The following is a 21,277-nucleotide window of genomic DNA, read 5'->3' on the forward strand; positions in this document are numbered from 1 at the left end:
GCATACAAAATGGGGACCCCCCACTCCACTCATAAACAACACTCAACAGCACTTGAAAAACTCCACAAGGTACCTTTAAAACTTACAGCAGCAGTTTACTGTTGTAGCTGATCAAAGTGGAGCCGGTTTTAATTACTTTATATAGTGTTAGACGCTTTAGTCTGTAACAATTCATTATATTATAGATATTTTAGGATTTTATATGCAGATATGTTTATTTTACACAAAAAAGTAACTGGTAACTGCAGCTGTTTCCTCCTAAATCAGGTGGAATAGAAAGTATAAAGTAGCATATAAAGGAAATACTAATTAATAATCAATTAAAAGTTTCCATTAATCTAAACCTAGATACAGTTGAAAGCAAAATAATGTTTTATGACAGAGAACATTAATCTGACGAGATCAGCATCAAATGCCCTTCAGGCCATAATTCAGTCTGATCTCCTGGACTCTGTTCTGCCAGACGTACTTCATTCATGACAATAAATGTCAACCTTTGTCCGCACGCTGATTATGTAAAGTTAATATCATACTATCAAACCTGCCTGGATTCCTACATATGCACTGGTGGAAGAAACACTAAGATTCTGCATTCAAAATCCTACTGAAGTAGTATCGGCTGAATGTACTTGGATTATGAGAACTACTTTATATGAAGATATAGTTTAGTTTGGTGGTTTGCAACCTAGGGGTCTCAGTGGTTAAATCTGAGGGGCCATGAGTTGATTCATGGGAGAGGTGAGAAGAAAAAACTAAGTTGTGATACACAAATCCTCACAAGATATTAGAAATGTTATTGACTTATATGAGGTGGAAATGAAGATGACGGGTGCAGCCTCAGTTATAAAGTTATAGCTAGCACTGAGCAAGAAACCTTCAAAATCAAACCTAGAGGAGGATATATGGAACAAATAGAGGGGCTGAAGCCATGTTTAATACTGTAAATACTGTAAATATTTGAATCTGGTTCAACATAAAAACAGCTGGTTTTAAGGCTCAGTTTCTGAATACAGGCTGTGTGCATTTCTCTGTGGACTGAGGCTTTGATACTTTCACTGTATTAATATAGAAGCTAGACCTGATCTATAATCACACTACACATGGACACAGACCTTTAGACTGGATGGAGGTTTAACATATTCACCTGAATCAGTTACTAACCTCAGTTGGTGCACAGGAGACATGTCGGGCTGCTCTCAGAGAAGAGTACGGAGGTGGAGCCTGAGCTTGATACTGACCTTCATCATGGTTTTTATTACTATGAAAAGAAAGAACCAGGACTTATCTTAACATGTAATCAAGGCACACAGTGAGTTTGTATACTCGTTTTCATAAAACTAGAAATTTTACTATGAATTAACTTGAAATAAATAAAACGTACTGAGAAGAGTTAATTCCAGTAAATGTCTCATGTTTTAAAGTGTTGTTTTCTAAGATTATCATGTTTTCTTAACTGTAACATTTAAATCTGTAAAGCGAGTAAAAGTAGTAAAAGTATAAATACCTCAAAATTTTACTTTGTACACACCTTGAGTAGATTTAATCTGTTACCTTCCACCACTGTTATCAATATCTTTATACTCCGATCAACAACTACTGATTCCCTTTATTGATCCCCAACCCCAAATAACCAATGAAATCACCGCGTGGCCGCGAGTGGAGATAAGAGGAGAAAGATGCTCTCTGCATTATCATTTTATTGATTCACACACTGATTACATCTGATCACATTTTAATATTTATAATACTTGGAATGCACACCAGAGGAATCATCATCATCATCATCATCATCAATATAATAAATAAATGAAAGCGTTCTGTCGCCTCCTGATCACTCACCTGAACTGAGGCTCATTTAATGTGGCCAACAGTGTTACGTTACTGACTAATTAACTGGATGTGGATTAGTTGCCAAAGGGGACAGTGACTCCAGGTGACCAGTAATCCTGTTGAGCTACTGATACTATTAGGGGTTTTTGGAGCGGACAGGAAGGAGGACTGTTGGTTTTGGCTTCATGCCCTTTGTGGGAATTTCAGTGACACAATATGCTTTAAAAACAAAAATCCACCAAAAACAACCTGCAGAGTGTCTGTGTGATGATAATCCATCCAGTCATGTTTGTTAATGTGACTAAAGCATGTGGAACAGCTGTCATTTGACCTGCAGTACTTTACCGCTGCTTTGGCTCAATTTTAATTAGAGAAACGGAACCAAAAAACCATCTTTACGGACGTGTACTGTAGCACTGGACATGCTGTCAGCTGTTTAGAAAGGACACACCTCCAGTTTTGGATGCTATCGAACCCTTGTTACTACGTCGTTTGAATATAAATGAAAATAAAAACTGTTAAACTGACTTTCTAAATTCTTATCTTTAAACACAAAACACACCTTCAGTCATGAGCATACAGACATATCCTTTGTTGGCCCAAAGATTTTATTTCTTATATATTTTTGTTATTTTAATGTAAATATCTCAGGTTTGATATCTCAAATAAAAACAAACTGGTGCAGCAACATCGTCATTTTGTTTTGTATGAATGGAGATTTACAGCAGTGCAAAGTCAGACTCTTATTATCTATATTTATTATTATCTATATCTCTTATTGTCTATATTTACAGTGATGCAGTATTTTCAATTAAAAGTCACTCTTATTCTACACCATTTAAATACTGACTGCTGAGGAAGCTGCACTTTGTGTATAATCTTGATGAAATTACCTTTATGTTCTGTTTTCATTAGAATTATTGATAAGTGAATTAGTAATCAGTTAGAATCAGAAGTAGAAGTAACTAGTGATTGACAGCATTATTTGATCATTATCTTATATTTTAAAATGTTAAAATGATTGAAATTCACAGGTGAATATAAACAACGTTGTGATGCTCTGATAAAACTGTATGTGTTACAGATTGTGGCTGCGTCGAACGACTGATTTCACCATCGTGACGGATCTGCAGACTGATTTCTCCGGTGACTGATTCATCATTCAGTCTTAATGATGCAAGAGAACAACAGAAAACAAAAACACAACAATCCCGAGCTCCCACAGTCCGAGACGACGCTCAGATTTGTTCTTATCTGATTCTAAACCCTAAAAATATCGAGTTTACAATTATATAGAACAATGTGAAGCAGGAAATGCTCACATCTGAGACGGTGTGTAAGTTATACTTAAAATATGATAAATTAATTATCAAAAATATTTTAATTTTGCAGCATTCATTAAGAGTTTATTTTTACATTGACTTTTCTACAAGCTGAAACTCTGTTGGGAAAATTGAGCAAAAGCAGCTGTAAAATACTGTAAACGCTGATTGACGTTATCTGTGTCAGTCTGTCATTACCTTCACTCCCACAAGCACCTGAACGCAGCACTGGTCATATTTACATTGTGAACCCTGCACTTGACTCAGATACAGTTGTCTGCTGTGAGATGTTGGCGCCCTCTTGAGGAGAGGTTGATGAACACCACCGAGGAACATTTCACATTCTACTTAATGAGACTTTTCTTATTTCACTGGTTGATTCCATTAATTTAGACTTAATATATTCATTTTGACTAAATAAAAGATTTAGTTTTTTCTTGTGCACAATTAATGTCCAGTGAAAACCACGTATGTCCAACTTTGAACTTAAAGATCCCCTTCAGACATGAAGAAAAACGCTCTGCTTAGAATAATAACTTGATTGATGATTTGATGAGTTTGTCCACAAAAACAGGGCAGCTGCAGGTTCACCACCTTCCACACTGTCATTTGATACTTTAATATGAAAACAGTGACTATAGTCACTTTAAGTATTAATTACTGTTCCTCTATGGGTTGATAAAATTCTTATTCTTTTCTTATTGGCTAAATAAACCATTAAAAACCAATTGGATTATCTAAAAAACTCATGTGATAAAGTTAAAAACAGGTTTTTAACAAGTGAAAGTTTTTCAGATACATGGTTTTCACAGGACTGAGAGAAGTTTACAGACAATTTCAAAAATAAAACAATTAACGACTATTTTGAGGCTTTGCTATCAATGCCTCGTTTAGTGTCTTTTAAAAAGCCGTCATTTAAATATCTGAAAATAATCTCAAGTAAGAATCAAACACGCTGATGTGAGATCTGTTTTGATTCCTAAAGATAAAAGTGATTAATTAGGATCTTGGGTTTTTATCTTGGACACAGTAAAGAGCCATTTTTAAATCAGATCTGGAACCAACTGTTTGTCTAAGAGGCAGATCCCTCACCAGCATCCTCGTACACTACACTATGATATGAACACAAAAAGAGTTTATGCACTTACAAAGCCCAGAAAACAGAGGCAGCAGATTATAGCTCACCAGCAGCTCAGTCCAAAAAGAGAAAAGAAAAGAACTCAACAAAATGCACGATAACACCCAACTCACCCATCTACTAACTCGGAATATCATGCAATTAAATACCGTCTACAGCGTTAATTGTAGTTAAGTCACCACGATGAAACTGGAGATTTACATAAACAGCGTGATACTAGAATTTCAACCATTTGTCATAAAGTTTCAGCGGTTAACTTGCAACGTTCAGAACACAGAGAATCGATTAAGAAACGACAGGAACATCTTTAGCATGCTGCATGGTTTTCACTGTCTCACAGAGCGGCGCAGAGGCGAAACACACGGAGGCGTCGGTTTGGGGGGGTCAACTACACTCCAGAGAGAAGGGAATAAAACTCCATTGAATAACAAAACAAAAACAGGTAATTAAATACACCCACTGTCTCTCTCTCTCTCTCTCCGCGAGACACGTGGTTCTGTTTGTTCATTTCACACAGGCAGCCTTAGTCGTGCAGAAAAACAGCCACTGCTAATAAGGATACAGGTAGGAGTCATGCTCGCCATAAAAAAGAAGAAGAAGAAGAAGAAGAAGAAGAAGAAGAAGAAGAAGAAGAAGAAGAAGAAGGAGGAGAAGGAGATACCAGAAAGATGACTAATAAATATACTGTACAGTGGAAAGAGCACAACGATAGACTGCAGCCATAATAATACTAGAAGTAAGGAACAATAAACTTTATGTTGGAGAAGAAGTAAAAGGAGGAAATCTTCAACAGGAGAGAGCCACGCTGGGGGCTGCGCAGCACAGGATAGAGGAGGACAGGTGTTGTCCAGGTGTGCTGCGGCGTCAGACTGCACCCACTCACGGGCCGGAGACTAAAGACAAGACGCAGGTTTAAAGAGTTTCCTTTCTGCAGCTGATTGGCCCTCGGCTGCACCGCGGTGGCGTCGGGCGGTCGGTGTTACCGTCTGCTGTCGAGGTCGTAGAGAGAGACAGAGAGAGGTGGGTGAGCCGGGTGACTCCTTTAACTCAACCTCCATCCACCTCCACCTCTCTCTCTCAGCGCCGGTTCTCTCTCTCTCTCAGATTATCTCTGCTCGTCTCCGCCTCCTCGTCAGTCTCACGTACCTGGAAGGAAAACACGCAATTTTTTGTTGTTGTTGTTGTTTCGTTTTCAGAGCTCAACGCACTGCAACTTGCAAATACAGAAACACGCTGCAAATAGCACAGACAACAATGGAAAGTTGGAAAGTTGCTACTTGCAGCGTGTTTCTATGCTTGCTTGTGTAAAGAAATGCTTCAGAAATGCGCTGCAAGTAGCACAAACAACGGAAGTTGTACGTTGCTACTTGCACCACGTTTGTGTATTTGCTTGTGTTGTGTGCATCTGCAGCACATCAAATTGATGAAGAAACGTGCTGCAAGTAGCACAGACAATAACTGAAGTTGTCGTCTGTGCTTCTTGCAGCGTGTTTCAGAGATTTTTCAACAAAAGGTAAAATAAAAATAATGCAGCAAATGTTAACAATTTAGAAGCTGGAACATTTGGCATTTTTGCTTATTAAATAAATAATTAATCAATAATCAAAACTGTGTGAGTCACTTGTGTTGATTGACTAGTCAGCTGTTTCAAAGGAAATTAATTTTGCTTTAATTTAGTTGCACTGACAAAGGCCAGCAACTGACAATTACTTTCATTAATCTGATACTTGCTTTTGTTTTAATTATTTATAGTGATGAAACAAACAAGCGTCCAAACTAATTGTAAAGCAGCGAATCCTCAGACACTCACCCACAGAACTTTGATTATTAAAGATTATTTGACGTGTGTCGTTACCTCATCCCTGCAGCGGGGCAGCAGGAGCTCCTGAGCAGTGGAAGTGGACGTTTTGCCACCGGCTGTCCCTGCGGTGCCATACCCTGGTCTCTTCTGATTGGCTGGAGCGCGGGCGGCCCTGCCCGTCCACGAACTGCGTCAGGCGGATGTAGGCGATGCAGGCGGCGTCGTCCCCGATCATGTGCACGTGAGGGTTGAGGATGGTGGTGTGGATGGGTTTGCTGTTCTTGGAGAGGACTGACGGAGGAGAGGGAGAGGGAGAGAGAGAGAGAGAGAGAGAGAGAGAGAGAGAGGGATCCCGGTTCATTTCTAACAACAACTCAGTCAGTTTATGAAAAGAAAACAGCGTTTATCGTGTTCTTACGATTGTCAAAGTAAAACCTATGGAAGTCCATTCCCTCCACCAGATTACCCAGACCCTCGGGCTCAAACGAGGTCAGACCAGGGTCGCAGATCTTCCTGTGAAAATGTGCAAATATCCTGTTTTAGATTCAACATCACGAGGTAAATACAGTGAAAAATAATCCACACCATTTTTTTTTAAAACAAGGAAATCAGAAGAGGAAATTCACTCTGCTGCCCACTTTGGCTCCGCCCCAATTTGGCGATGTCATAATATGACTCTGAGGCACCGTGACGTTTAAGGAAATTCACCTCCGCCAGAAAAAATCAATTCTGACTTGGTATCTCATCATTTTGTCATAGCAACTTAAAAGTTTGTCATAGTAATTTACAGTATATACCTATCGTATATATGAATCATTATCAGTCTTGTTTTCCGTACTTTTAACTATATTTCATTGTAAAAATTAAATTCCTGGTATGTGAAAACTTCTTGGCAATAAACCAGATTGATTCTGCTTCACTTTTGAAAACCAGAGATTACAAACTGCTTCACAAGGATAAAACCAGAAAACAAACAACAAACACCTGCAGACAAATGCTTCAAAACAGAGGGAATAAGGTAAAGAAGCAAAACAATAAAATAAATCAAAACACAAATAAGAAATGTAAACATATATGAAATATGTAGAAGAGATTATTTAATCCTTTTTGAAAGAAATGTTTTTTCAGGAGTTCTTCAGGCTATAATATGGGAAAATAAAAATAAAAGTTTATTAGAAATAATTAATTAGATTAATTATAAAAATAAAATAAAAACTTTTGAGCAGCTTCACTTTCAGTCTTATAAGTGAGACTTTGTATCTCTTAGTAAAGTCAGTGGCTGGAGTTCCTCTCTTCATCTTAATTGGCTCGTTAAGGCCAATCAGGTGAGGGGACTAATTACCTGAGCAGCTGCTGCCTGGAGACTGAAGTTTAACATCTCATAACGGCAACTGAGCAACTACAGAATTTGAGGTGGAATCATCCTCACTCTGATTTACCATGAGTGGTTTTATTTTTATCACGCATCATTCTCCATGACCCCCCCCCCCCTGTCTGTCCAGCATTACTCTTAATTGTGAGGTGGGCAGAGAGAGGGGCAGGGGATAAAACAATGGCTGTAATTACTCTTTAATCTTTTAATACAAAGACAGAACACATTTGCATGTCGATCAGATTAATGCTTCTCTGTGGCCGGTGCTGAGCTTTAAAATCAGACTTTCCCTGCAGCTGGTCGAGGCTCCTGTTTGGAGGTTTGTTTGGTTTTTTTTAATGGAAGAAGAAGAAGAAGAAGAAAGAAAGAAAGAGTGGTGGACTTACGCGTAGGCCTCAAAGTCTCCATTGTTGACAGCTTCGATAAGCTGCTCTGTGATCTTTATGATTTCCTGTTTGCGAGCTGCAGAGATGAAACAAACGACGTGACAGTTCAGCCTCAGCGTGACGCCGCGGCTCACTGATGCTCAGACACTCCAAAAACTCATTCACACAAACACGAGGAACCACACAGACTCACCTAAGAGCTTGTTACTCATCGTCACTCATGTCTCTCTCATCTCTTCAGGCTCTGAGTGAAATCTCCTCCACGCTACAGCACCAAGAAATAAACTACTTCCCTGCAAGAAGTTGCGAGGTTTCCATTCGCCCGCGGGGGCACAGATGATCCTCACCTACAGATCCCCACATGGTCGACACATAGAACATCCCCTTCCTGCTCCGTCTAGCCGCTACGTCGCTCTCCACCTCCATCCATCATCCATCATATCTCCTGTGTGCATGTGAGGCTGCTTGAGCTCATGACGCTATTCTTGTCCGAGCGCTTTAGATCAGATTTACTGTGTCCTTCTCCCCTCGCCTCCTCCCGACACTGAGAGAAGGCTTAGCTCGCTCTAACTGCCCCTCTCTCTCTCTCTCTTTCACTCTCTCTCTCCCTCCCTCCCCCTCTCTCTCTCTCTCTCTCTCTCTTTGTTTTTGTTGATTATTTTCTTTTGTGGCTCTATTTATCATGAGTAGCTCTGCACACTCCTCCTAACTTCTTCAATATTTCATCAAAGGCTCGGTTCATGTTGTCCGACTTCTCTCTGATGCACAGACACGTTTGAATTGTTGTGAGACCCAGTTTCTGCCTCTCAGAGTTTGACCTCACGCCTGAGCACAGTGGAAGTTTCACAGCGATATGTATAAATACACAACAATGAACCAGCACGGCAGAGATTGTTTCTTTAGAAGAAGTTGTTGGGATCAAAACTAGAATCGCTCTGACTCGTTTCAGATTAAATCCCTGTTTATCCAGAGTCATAGAAAATATTTGTGAAGTGTGAAAAGAGCGTTCACAGTGAGGTCCAACCAGAGGGTCAGGACCCACAGAGGGGCCGCCAGATAAATCAGAGGGGTCGTGAAATGATTAAAAAGTCATTAAAGTAGAAGATTCATCAGTTTTACCTCCTGGCTGGTTTTGTTAGTAATATTCTAGTTGTCTTTTAACAGTTTAGCTGTATTATTATTATTATTATTATTATTATTATTATTATTATTATCATCATTATTATCATGTGGTAGCCTCGTGATGTTGTGACCATCGGTCAGGTCGGTTTCTCTGCAGTTTGACTTATAACCAGCTGACTGACCGACAGACTGGAGCTGTGACACGTTGCTTTACAATGGGTCAAAGATCTAAACACCGTTAACATGTCGGACTTTTTCACATTGAGATTTAAACATTATTTCCTGAGAAACCGACGAAAATGTTTAAAAATCTCACAATATTTAGGAAAGTGATAGAAAAAAATTCCTGGATCTGCTTCTTTCACTGGAGTCACACAGAAGGGTAATGGGTTCCTCTCTGGCCCCTCCCCCATCACGTCACCAAGTTTGGAGCAGATCGGATCAGTTCATTTTGTGCGCACACACACACACACACACACTCATTCACTGATGGAGCAGTGTATTGAGGTGAAGCATCTTTCCCAAGGACACTCCAACATGTGGACTTCAGGGATCAAACCACCGACCTTCTGATTGATGGAAAACCCTCTCTACTTCCTGAGAGTGAGATGACCCTGTGTGCGTGCGTGTGTGTGTGCGTGTGTGTGTGTGTGTGTGTGTGCGTGTGTGTGTGTGTGTTTGTGACCTACCTTTCACATCCTCATCCTCAATAGTGGTGTTGCTGCTGTCAGATGATTCCTGCAAAGCACACAGACAAGAACGTTAATTAAAACACACATTCAGATATCCACAAACGCTGCTGCTACACACACGCACACACACGCTTATAAATGCATGCACACACGTACACAACACCCTCAGATTCCTGCCATCAAACCTACAACACGACTCTCTGATCTGAACACCACGGATTTGCCAAAGAAACAGAAACACAACAGCTGCACGTGTGACTGAGCGGAGACGCCGGCATCAATCCCGTCTGCGGATTGAGCCGAACCGGGCGAGGACGGACACGGACGACTGTACAGCACATGACACCCGAGCCACTGTTACAACACAAGTCTGAGCAGCGGGGGGGGGGGGGGGGGGGGGGTAATCTGGTGCGAGTCCTGCTGACACACACACACACAGATTGCTCAGCCGGCGGCAGACACCGCTGAGCTCCACTCATCTGAACACAGAGGGGCAGTGTAAGACAACCAGACACCTCACAGCAGCCACAGCTCCGTCCACCGCTCTCATGCAGGAACACACAGAGAGATGCACACACACACACACACACACACACACACACACACACACACATCCTGCAAAAAAACACACACTGGTTTTTGTCCAAATATGGAGGAACAGAGTGAAGACGAGGATGACATATGAATTAAAAACAAAAAAAAAGATGGAGGGGGAAAGAGGAGGAGGAGGACGAGGAGGAGGACGAGGAGGACGAGGAGGAGGAGGATGTACCTTGATCCCATCTACTGGATTATGGATGACAGTAGTCTGAGGCTCCTGGAGGAAAGAATGGAGAGAGGTGGAGCGGTAACGAGAGGATGTTTTCGCGACGACACGATGAAAGTTTGAGAAAGAGGAGGAGGGTGAAACGAGAGTAAAAGAGGGAGAGATGAGTGAAACATTTTCATTTTGAGGAGGAAAAAGTTCAAAGATCATAAACAGCTGATGGTTGTAAACAGCATGAAACCATCAATGTTAATGAGTGATCTGAAGTTATTGAACTCTCTGCTGCAGCTGATACAGACACATTTATCATCACATCTTCACTTCACCATGTTAAAGGAAAAACATGTCGATCTGTCTTTTTCAACTTAAAACAACAGTCAGGTGACGCTTCACTGGTCGCCTCTCAATGACATCATATCCTCTGTGTGCTTGTGTTAGTTGTGGTTTCCAGCCAGAAGCTCAAATTGACTTTTATCCAGTTTTAAATCACATTTTTAAGACGCATTCTTTGAACCAGATGAAGGATTTTAGTCATGGGATCTGAAGTTATCAGAGAAACAAGCTGAGGAAACGTTCGACAGCTCAGCTCCCAGCTGCTGGAGACGTCTGGTCCTGTGTTTGCCAAAAAAATCGTCTGTGAATCATTGATTTTTAAAGCGAAACAGTTTTATTCAGAGTCTCTCCTGGTGTGTTTGTTGTGGAGAGGACGACACCTCTGGGGATCATTCAGCTGCTGGTAAAAACCTGCTGAACGTCTTGAGACAAAGCTCGTGGCAACGGTGGTGAAGACAACTCCTCCCATGATCCCACGCTATGTCACGACATCACGCTAACGCCGTCTTTTGTTATCGCTGTGATTGAGAAACGCCAAGAGGCAGAAGTCCCCTGGGCCCAGAGTAAATACGTTAATATAAAAATACGTCATCGGCCTTTAGGGGACGTCTCTACTCAGAAGATCTTTCAACTTCCTGTAAGAACAGGAGGAATAACTGTCGCCTTCATTTGGACACATGACTGTTGTTTTAAGACTTTGGGCAAGAAAGAGAATAAGTGTCAAACTTTTTCCTTAAGAAGCTGCACAACTTGAATTAATACACAAAATCATAGCAACAAATCACAATGATCCATATCCAAAACTTCACACACACCTCTCTCTCTCTCTCTCTCTCTCTCACACACACACTTTGACACACTGCGTTGTGACAGTGTTTGTGACGGACGGACGGACACAGAGCTGCGTACCAGTGCAGCAGAGGGGACGTTGCCTTTGGGGCTGGTGACTATGCTGTTTCTCGTGCTGTTTGTCTGGGGCTGTGCAGGAAAACACAAAGTGCTGTGTTAGTGCTGAGCAGCAGCGGCGTGCGGCGCCGTCTCCTGGCTGTAAAGTGGGTGGTTAATGTGTAAAAAAAAGATCAAATAAAACAGTGTAATACAGGTAAAAGTAGCAGAGGGAAGCAGAGAGGAGAACAGTGCAGAGGAAGAAGTGAGTGCAGGGTTTGACAGCAGACTCACTATAGATCCAACAGGGTTTCTGACCACAGCACTAATTAGACAGAAAGGTTTTAAACCATTCATCACGTCACTTCATTTCTATCTGCAGTAAAAAAATCCAAAAGCTCAGACACTCTGGTCCGAGCTTTTTTCATTTTCACTGGGTTTCAGTGGCTGCGGTCGCCGTTCGGCAGATGGCAAATTCAACCGAGCGGCAGCTGTGCACCTTCCCAACATCTGTCGGATATAAAGACACGAGCGTAACATCCATTCTGTCGAACTGCTTGTGCTCATCCAGCAGAGATTTGTATCTTTTAATGTTTCTCTGCCGAGTAAAACAACATATTCGTTTTCTCTGCGGCGGATGATGAGGTCAAAAAGATGAGAGACACAGCACTTATGGAGAGGAGTGTGAGGCCACACACACACACACACACACACACACACACAAACACACACACACACACACACACACACGCACACTCACACACACACCTACGCACGCACACACACACTCACACGCACACGCACACTCACACACACACACACACGCACACGCACACGCACACTCACACACACACTCACACACACACTCACACACACACTCACACACACACTCACACACACACGCAGCGGCTTCATGCTCAAAAACCAATTAACTGTATTTTCTGCTGGTTAATTTCCTCAGCGGGGTCGTCTGTGATCGATCACCGTGTCGGACTGAGGAAAATTAAAAAAAAAGGCAGAAAATAAGTAAAATGTAAAAAGAGAGAGAAGCGAGTTCAGAGATGACGTAAACGTAAAGTCTCGTGTAACCGTCTGTTTACTCTGTATTTGGTATTTTAGGAGGGAAACATCACGTGATCATAGAAAACGTCCCTAAAGTGAATCAATATAACTGACGCTCCTGAACATTCACACTCAGGCTCGACACTGAGCGAATATTTAAAGCGCTAAGAGGAAAGTTGAATATTAAAGCACTTCAAAAATGAATATATATCCATAACGAGCTTAATTACTTTTGAATTAGGCCCCATTCTGAGTTTACAGTCCCGGTTTCACCAAGTCATGAGTTCTCAGGGACGAAGCTCCGGGACGACTGGGATCTTTTCGCTGATTATATTGAAAATTGTTTTAACGTAATTATTTCTTTCTAAAAATCACTAAGAGCTTTTCTTGATTAACTGATCGTTTAGTCACTAAAATGAAAAACAAACATCACAAGTTTCCCAGAGCAGAACTTGTGCCGGTCCATTTAGTAAAAGTTGAGATGTTATTATTTAGATTTGACCTGCTGGTGGCGCTAGAGGAGGGGCCACAGGTTTTCCAAAGTCATTGTGATCGGGAATCTCAGCAGATACCGCCTTTTCCTTTTTCCCCACACTTGAACATATTAACGAGTTTTGTTCACAGCGACGGTTTGATTTAGAAAACAGAAATAATTTGGTCCAAATACTCAGACTGTGTTTTAGGCAGCAGCAGGATTAAAGGTATCAGACTCCCGCCGGCTCTCAGTCGTAGACTGTGGTCTTCCTCCTGTCACGGATGAATAACGAATGAGCTTCCTGCAGCCCAGTCATCACCTGGTGGTCTGCCGAGTTCAGGAGCAGGTCTCTGAGTCATCCTTCAGGCCCGGTTCACACATGACTCTCCTCGGGCGGCGAGTCAGAGAGTAAGGACACCACAGAAGAAGAAAACGGCTGCATAGATGATGGATTTTTAACTCTGACTTTCCATGTGAATCCCTGTTTATCCCTCGGGCCGGGCGGCCGGCAGGATACACAAATACCTTCAAAGGAGAGAGACGCTGCTTTAAAATCGCCGGCTGATTTTTTTGCCCTTTGATTTTCAGTGACACTAACGGGCAACACTAATTCCTGCGTAACGCCACCGATGAGGTCACGAACTACAGCTTCCTGCTTCGCTCGGGAACGATAGTGAACTAGTTTCTGCAGGAAGATTCAATCAAGTCTCATTAGATTTAACGGCACCGAGACGTCGGCTTATCATGTCGCAGCACAGACGGTTTTGTACTTTAATGTCTCGTTAATGGGTCGTTGATTGGAAGTTTAGGAATCCAAGTGACTAACTTTAACTGATGATTGGTTCTGGGTTGAGAGAACAGCTGTTAGCAAACACAAACCAGGTTTCCCAGAGGAGGAATATCTTAGTTGAGAGTGAAAAGTCTCGTGGATGGATCAGACTCAGGATTAATCGCAATAACGTCTGACTTTTTATGTGGCGCCGTCATCAGGTACAAGATGTAATTAGTTCAGTAATTAGATTTTACCTGTAAAACTGGTTCATTGAGTCAGGTGTCCAGAGAGATGCAGGTGAGGTGAACTGGAAGCTCTAAACTGACCTCAGATCTGTGAGTGAGTGTGAATTTACTTAAGCCCCGTCCAACGGCGCATCACAGAGTGCATGCTGGGATATGCTCCAGTATCTTAAAGCCCTGGAACTGCTTCAAACAACCGACGGTTGCATTCAAGCGAAAACAAAGAAAAACTCCATAAGTGGATGTAAGGAGACTGTTCATACAGCCTCAGTGAGGCGCAGCCGAAGAGAGGAGGAAACTGTCTGTCGGGATTCTTGCTTTGAAAAGAGAGGAAGAGAGAGGGAGAGAGGGAGAGAGGAAGGAAGAGAGAGTGAAACTGCTGTTTCTGATCAAACCGTCCTGAGAGAAGAGGCAGCTCGGAGGATGAGGAAGAGCTCAAAGAGAACGACAACGGGAGGAAGAAACCTGAACTCAAAACAGGAAGTCATCCACTAGAGCTGAGCGAGAGGAGGATGAGGAGGATGAAGAAGATGAAGAGGTTGTGGTGATTTAACCGACTCCTCACTCATTTAAATGGGATGGACAAAATAATAGAAACACCCGGAGCCGAGCTGTGGAGCTCACAGGCAGCAGGCCGGGGGGGGGGGGGGGGGGGGGGGGGGGGGGGGGTCACATGACGAGCTGAGCACCTCTCCTCTCAGGTGTCCACAGAGGACAGTGAGCGAGAGACAAAAGGAATCTGAGACACTTGACTTTTTGTAAATAGGCCCTTTTAAAGGTGATTTCTGTGCATTTACACACATAAACATTTCAGCTGCACGATACGCAGAGAAACATCATATTGTAATTTCAGTTGGACCGGTCATTTTTGAATTAAAATGAATTAAAAATGATGATGACGATGTGATTTTTGTCGTTTCTTGTCCCAAACAAACACGTTCCTTTTTACGTGTGGAGAATATGATTGGTGGGCCGGGGGGCGTCTCTGATGCAAGAAATATTAAGTGGAAGAAATACGGTTCCTAAAGAGGTAAAGCACAATAAAAATGTGTGTGAAAAGTTCCCTGAAAGCAGCAAAAAGATCAGAGCAGCTGAAAAACTGACGTAACCTGAGTCCGTACAAACCAACCAAACCACAGAGACTGAGAGAAGAAGAAGAAGGAGCGACGTGCTGCAGCAGGAGGGTATTTATCTCTAATGAGAGTCTCTGTTGGGGGGGGGGGGCTTTATATTCCTAGTAAACTAATCACTGTGTCTGTTAGAGGAACACAAACGACTCAAACATATTTTCTGCAGTTTTTAAGGAGGGAGAGAAACGCTGTGTGGAAATGAATAATGATGTTTAATTTTGTAGGAAGTGGAGGAAAGTGGTTTGAACATCAATTACAGTCTCCATCTGAGACGTAGGGCCCCGTGAGTCACCGTCTGATTCAACAAAGACCGTTTCACATTTACATACCGAGGTCGTCTCACGCTAAAAAAACACAGTGTCTCTTGGATTTAATGTGGAGCTGAAAGAGAAAGCGCCTGTCAGTTGTTCTGAATCTTTCCTTAACTAAAGCAGCATCAGTGGGTTTTGTGGCCATTTGAGCACTTGACATATTAATCAGCTAATTAAGTAGATCATTTGGTGGAGGACAAAAGCCTACTGACACTCTCTCTCCTTTCAGCTCTGATTTGGTTTCCACCAACACCTACAGGAAAGATCTGGCACTTTAGCTGCTGACCGCTAACTGAAATGCTAACTCAGTAAGTGTACAGGGGTTTATCAAGACCCAAAACAGGGGTCTTCTATGGGTGTTCTTTAAGACTGTGAGCTGTAACATGCACTGTTTCATCTTTACTAAAACTAAAGCCGTAGAATCCAATAAAACATACAATCATAATTGATAATTAATACGGGTGTAAAAGCCATTTCCTATCATGACTTCAATAACAGCTCAGCTGTAACCATCCCTCCGCTCTGAGGATGATGAAGCAGTTTACCACAGGTCTACCGCAGCCATTACATACATAACAATGACTAACTCTCTCTGATTCCCCTTAGCTACTGCATTAAAATACATTTTCAGAGGAAACTGCTGTAAACTGAGACGAGTGTGTATGTGTGTGTGTGTGTGTGTGTGTGTGTGTGCGTGCGTGTGTGTGTGTGTGCGTGCGTGCTAATGCAGGAACACTGAAACAGCTCCAGGGTTGTGTGCATCGGTGTGTGACGTCAGGGTGCAGCAAAGGAGAAGCTGCTGTGATTATGTAATGATAGATTAATCATCTGGTGGGAAATAATCTGAGATTAGCATCGGGCCACCCGAGGAGGGGAGGGGAGGGGAGGGGAGGGGAGGGGGAGCGAGGAAGAGGAGAGGGAGGGAGAAGGAGGAGATGCAGGTTAATGAAAGAGAGAGAAGAGAGGGAGCGATCACATGCTTTTTTCTATTGAACAAAATCCAAACACCTTCAACACTGAAAGCTACGGAGGCGCCACAGTGTCACTAAATGATCTCATGCAAAGATCCAAATATTATTCTCAAAATATCATCTCACGTGAACGAGAAGGACTGCAACTTAGGGAAACAAATGCAAATAGACAAAACACAAACAAAGTTCACACACATGCGCTGCAGAATAAACTAACACAGAAACGTGCTGCAAGTAGCACAGACAACAACGCACCTGTGCTACTTGCAGCACGTTTCTGTATTTAGTTGTGTTCATTGACCTCTCAAGGCCACCGTAGTTTTCATTTTTACTTTGCAGGGGACACAATAAGGTGATGAACCCGGCTGGGACGCATCACTTCTAAGGGTCCCCTGGAAACACCGGCGTTGGTGCTACTTGCAGAAAGTTTCTGATTTTGCATGTTTCCTTAAATCAGTGGTTCCCAACTTTTTCCAACTCCTGGTCCACGTGGAAATCTCAAAAATGTTGGCGGCCCACCTCTGACCCCATAACGATACGGAGGCCAAATCATTATGCTCTCATTTCACTCTATCATTTCTCAGAGCACTTTCTATTTTAATGGTAGCGATCAAACATCCAGGACTGAACAGAAAGTGGGCCAAGTTCCACTTTTAGCGCGCAATCAGACTGATACAGCAAACAAATAAACGATGTGTTCCAGCGACAAGGTAGTCCGGCCACTTGGCTTGTCACAGTCAAACCCCTAATGCGAGGGATTATTTCGTTTTAGAACATTTACAAACATTATTCATATAAATATATACGTTTTTTATATAATTACATCTTTTCACCAAAATTATACAGTTTTTAAATGACTTGTCGGCCCACTTGCAATACCTTTGCTGCCGTTGTTGTCTGTGCTACTTGCAGCATGTTTCTGTATTTTGTTGTGTTGTGTGAATTTGCAGCTCATGTGTTGTGAAACTGATGAATTTGCTCATGTTTATTTGCTTGTGTTTCTCTCATCTTGTGCAGACGAGATCCACATCTTAAAGCTGCACAACACAATAGCTTTTGCGCACAATATACAAATGTATATATAATGATATTAACTTGTGCAAAACCCCTTAATATCTTGTTCCTACAAGATAAATATGGGAGCAATGTCAAACGGTCTGTGCACAACATCCTGCATCTGAGACAAATTTAACCAGCGAGCTGAACACTGAACTGCTCATCCAGAGTTTACACAGAGGGTTCACACTGACTCATGCAAACACACAAGTGCAACAAACACCAAACGCTTGTGTAAGTGAAGAGGAGAGAGGAGCTAACAGAGGTGCACCGATAACGTCAGTCTGGTCTGAGTCACTGCAGATTCAGCGTCTCGTCCTCTCTCCGGGAGATGAAATAGTGCAGACACCAATACTCTAAAGAGCTCTGCTTTGGCACAGGGATATTGTTCTGGGTGAAAAATGTCTGCAGCAGAGTGATGCAGAGCGCCGGCTGTGCCAAACCGAAGCAACACTGCTCCGTCAAACCAGCCAGTTAGAGAGAAGTTACCGCCGGAAGTGAGAGGATTCAACCTTCAAAATAAAAGTCACATTTGTTCTCCTTCGGTCAACGGTTAAAACCACAAATGAATGTATGTTCTATTTTGTCCTGGTCTCTGTTTTGTTTTTTGTTTTTTAGTCTAAATGATGTTAATTTGATGACAGTTAAATAAATGTTGGTGCACAGTTCGTAACTTCTAGAGATTTGTCAGCTGCACTTTCATCCTGCCACATCCCAAAAGAGGCTCTGCTGGATTCATGTCTGGAGACTGGTTCAGGAAACCAGTTTGACACGACTTTAGCTCTGTGACACGGAGCGTTATCCTGCAGGAAGTAGCCACACTCTTGACTGTGGCGTCAAACCAATGATTGATTGGTATCAAGGCCCAAAGCGCGACAAGAAAACACCTGGACTGTTGACACAAGGCAGGTTGACCAGGTGTCCATCTGTCCAGTGTTGGTGAGTCTGCATCCACTGAGTGGTTATCTGAGTGACCGTCGCCTTTCTGTCAGCTCCAGCCAGGCTGTCCTCTGACCTCTGACCTCTGACCTCTCTCATCCACACAGAGCTGCTGCTCACTGGACGCCTCTCTGAGTAAAAACTCACGTGAGCTCACAGTTCTTCCTCTCTCTGACGTTTGGTGTGAACATGAACTGAAGCTCCTGACCTGGACCTGCAGGATCTACAGACTGCACCGCTGCCACGCGATTGGCTGATTGGATGAATAAGCAGGTGTACAGGTGTTATAAACTGTGTTCATAGTGTACTTGCCAGTTTGGCTTATTTGTTATTATTCTATGTGATTTGACACTATTTCTTTTTTTAATAACGTCTCCCATGATGGCTGTTTTTATTTTTTTGTCTGCTTTCGTATTTTGTATTTTTTTGATGGTGTACAGCTCCTGGTCAGCTGTTTGCTGTTTTTAAACTTGCTCTGTAAACAAATTAGATTTTTGTGTATTTGCTTTATACAGTAGCTCTTATTCTAGCTACTGGATTCACACAATAATCAATCATCAGATTACTTGACAATCATAAGGCGATTGAATAAAGTACAGACGGAGGTTATCTATTCATCTCTGAAGCAAACGTGAAGGACAGGAAATGACACGGACGTTTGCGCTTACGCCTTTAAGGCCAAAAACAACACCTTGAAAATATTAAAGTGAACGCTACATAAAGTTAAACCACCCTGAACCCCCCGAACGTACTGCCTCTGCTTTTTGATCAAAATATTTATGAGATAAACAAAAGTAGTTGCAAAAAGGAGAGAGAGGAGAGGAGAGGAGAGGAGTGAGAGGAGGAGAGGAGAGGAGCCAAGGACGTAAAGAGGCAACGACGCAAAAGGAGTGAGAGGAGGAGAGGAGAGGAGAGGAGGAGAGGAGAGGAGTGAGAGGAGAGGAGAGGAGGGAGGAAGGAGTGACGAGAGGAGAGGAGAGGAGAGGAGAGAGGAGAGGAGGAGAGAGAGGAGGGAGGAGGAGAGTGAGGAGAGAGAAGAGGAGGAGTGAGAGGTGAGGAGAGAGAGGAGGAGAGGGAGAGGAGGGAGGAGGAAAGGGGAGTTAGAGGAGGGAGGAGGGAGAGAAGAAGAGAAAGAGAGAGGAGAGGGAGGAGGAGGAATGAGAGGGAGAACAGAGGAAGGAGGAGGAGGAAAGGAGAAGGAGGAGAGGAGTGAGAGGGAGAGGAGGAGAGGAGAGAGGAGGGAGAGGAGAGGAGTTGAGAGGAGAGGAGAGGAGAGGAGTGAGCAGAGAGGAGAGGTAGCAGGAGAGGAGAGGAGAGCAGGAGTGAGAGGAGGAGAGGAGAGGAGAGGAGAGGAGAGGAGTGAGAGGAGGAGAGAGAGGAGGGAGGAAGAAGGAAGGAGAGGAGAGGAGGAGAGTGAGGAGAAGAGAGGAGTGAGAGGAGAGGAGAGAGGAGAGAGAGGAGGAGAGAGGAAAGAAGAGGAGGGAGGAGGAGAGGAGAGAAGAGAGAGAGGAGGAGAGAGAGGAGAAGAGGAGAGGAGGAGAGGGAGAGAGAGGAGGGAGAGAGGAGAGGAGGGAGAGAGGAAAGGAGAGAGAGGAGGGAGGACAGAGGAGAGAGGAGAGGAGAGGAGAGAGAGAGGAGAGGAGAGAAGAGAGGAGTGAGAGGAGAGGAGAGGAGGAGAGGAGAGGAGGAGAAGAGGAGAGGAGAAGGAGGAGAAGAGAGGAGTGAGAGGAGAGAGAGAGGAGGAAGAGGAGAAGGAGGAGAGAGGAAAGAGAGGAGAGAAGGAGAGGAGAGGAAGGGAGGAAGAGAGGAGAGGAGGAGAGAGGAAAGGAGAGGAGGAGAGGAGAGGAGGAGAGGAGGAGAGGAGAGGAGGAGGAGGAGGAGAGAGGAGAGGAGAGGAGAGGAGAAGAGAGAGGGAGAGGAGAGAGAGTGAGAGGAGAGAGGAGAGAGAGGAGAGAAGGAGAGAAGGAGAGGAGAGAGAGAGGAGGAGAGGAGAGAAGGAAGAGGAGAGGAGAGGAGAGAGAGGAGAGGAGGAGAGGAGAGAGAGGAGAGGAGAGAGGAGAAGAGAGGAAAGGAGAGGAGGAGAGGAGAGAGAGAGGAGGAGAAGGAGAGAGAGGAGAGGAGAAGGAGAAGGAGAGAGAGAGAGGGGAGAGGAGAGATGAGGAGAGGAGGAGAGGAGAAGAGAGGAAAGGAGAGGAGGAAGAGGAGAGAGAGGAAGAGGAGAGGAGCGAGAGGAGGAGAGGAGGAGAGGAGAGGAGGAGAGGAGAGGAAGGGAGGAGAGAGGGAAGGAGAGGAGGAGAAGGAGGAGAGGAGGAGAAGGAGAGGAGGAGAGGAGAGGAGAGGAGGAGAGAGGAGAGGCAGAGGAGGAAGGGAGGAGGAGATGAGGAGGAGAGAAGAAGGAAAGGGAGGGAGGGAGAGGATGAGAGAGGAGAGAGAGGAGAGAGAGGAGGAGAGGAGAGAGAGAGAGGAAGAGAGGAGGAGGGAGAGGAGAGGAGGAGAGAGGGAGAGAAGGAGGAGGAGAAGGAGAGGAGCGAGATAGGAGGAAAGGAGAGGAGAGAAGGAGAGGCATGGAGAGGAGAGAGGAGGAGAGGGAGGAGGGGAGGGATAGAGGAGGAGAGAGGGAGAGAGAGGAGAGGAGAGGAGAGAGGAAAGAGAGGAGGAAAGGAGAGGAGAGG

The 21,277-nt window shown here is 43.6% G+C and overlaps 1 protein-coding gene across 2 annotated transcripts in view; it reads right to left on the reverse strand.

The window, feature by feature from the left end:
• Positions 1 to 1,870: 1,870 nt before the first annotated feature.
• camk2b (calcium/calmodulin dependent protein kinase II beta) overlaps positions 1,871 to 21,277 on the reverse strand; it is a 48,873-nt gene continuing 29,466 nt past the window's right edge. The window contains exons 15-21 of one of the 2 annotated variants that reach the window (XM_022769569.1): positions 11,672 to 11,740; positions 10,436 to 10,480; positions 9,661 to 9,709; positions 7,850 to 7,925; positions 6,510 to 6,604; positions 6,146 to 6,382; positions 1,871 to 5,276 (exon numbers count right to left, since the gene is read on the reverse strand). In XM_022769569.1, coding sequence (XP_022625290.1) covers positions 6,147 to 6,382; positions 6,510 to 6,604; positions 7,850 to 7,925; positions 9,661 to 9,709; positions 10,436 to 10,480; positions 11,672 to 11,740 — 570 coding nt within the window. In that variant the 3' untranslated portion in view covers positions 1,871 to 5,276; position 6,146. Of the gene's footprint in view, positions 5,437 to 6,145; positions 6,383 to 6,509; positions 6,605 to 7,849; positions 7,926 to 9,660; positions 9,710 to 10,435; positions 10,481 to 11,671; positions 11,741 to 21,277 lie in introns of both variants that reach the window. The other variant, XM_022769568.1, reaches the window with a different exon arrangement.

This window comes from Seriola dumerili, unplaced genomic scaffold (assembly GCF_002260705.1).
Source record: "Seriola dumerili isolate Sdu_G_001 unplaced genomic scaffold, Sdu_1.0 BDQW01003649.1, whole genome shotgun sequence".
In the NCBI taxonomy this organism is placed as follows: domain Eukaryota; kingdom Metazoa; phylum Chordata; class Actinopteri; order Carangiformes; family Carangidae; genus Seriola; species Seriola dumerili.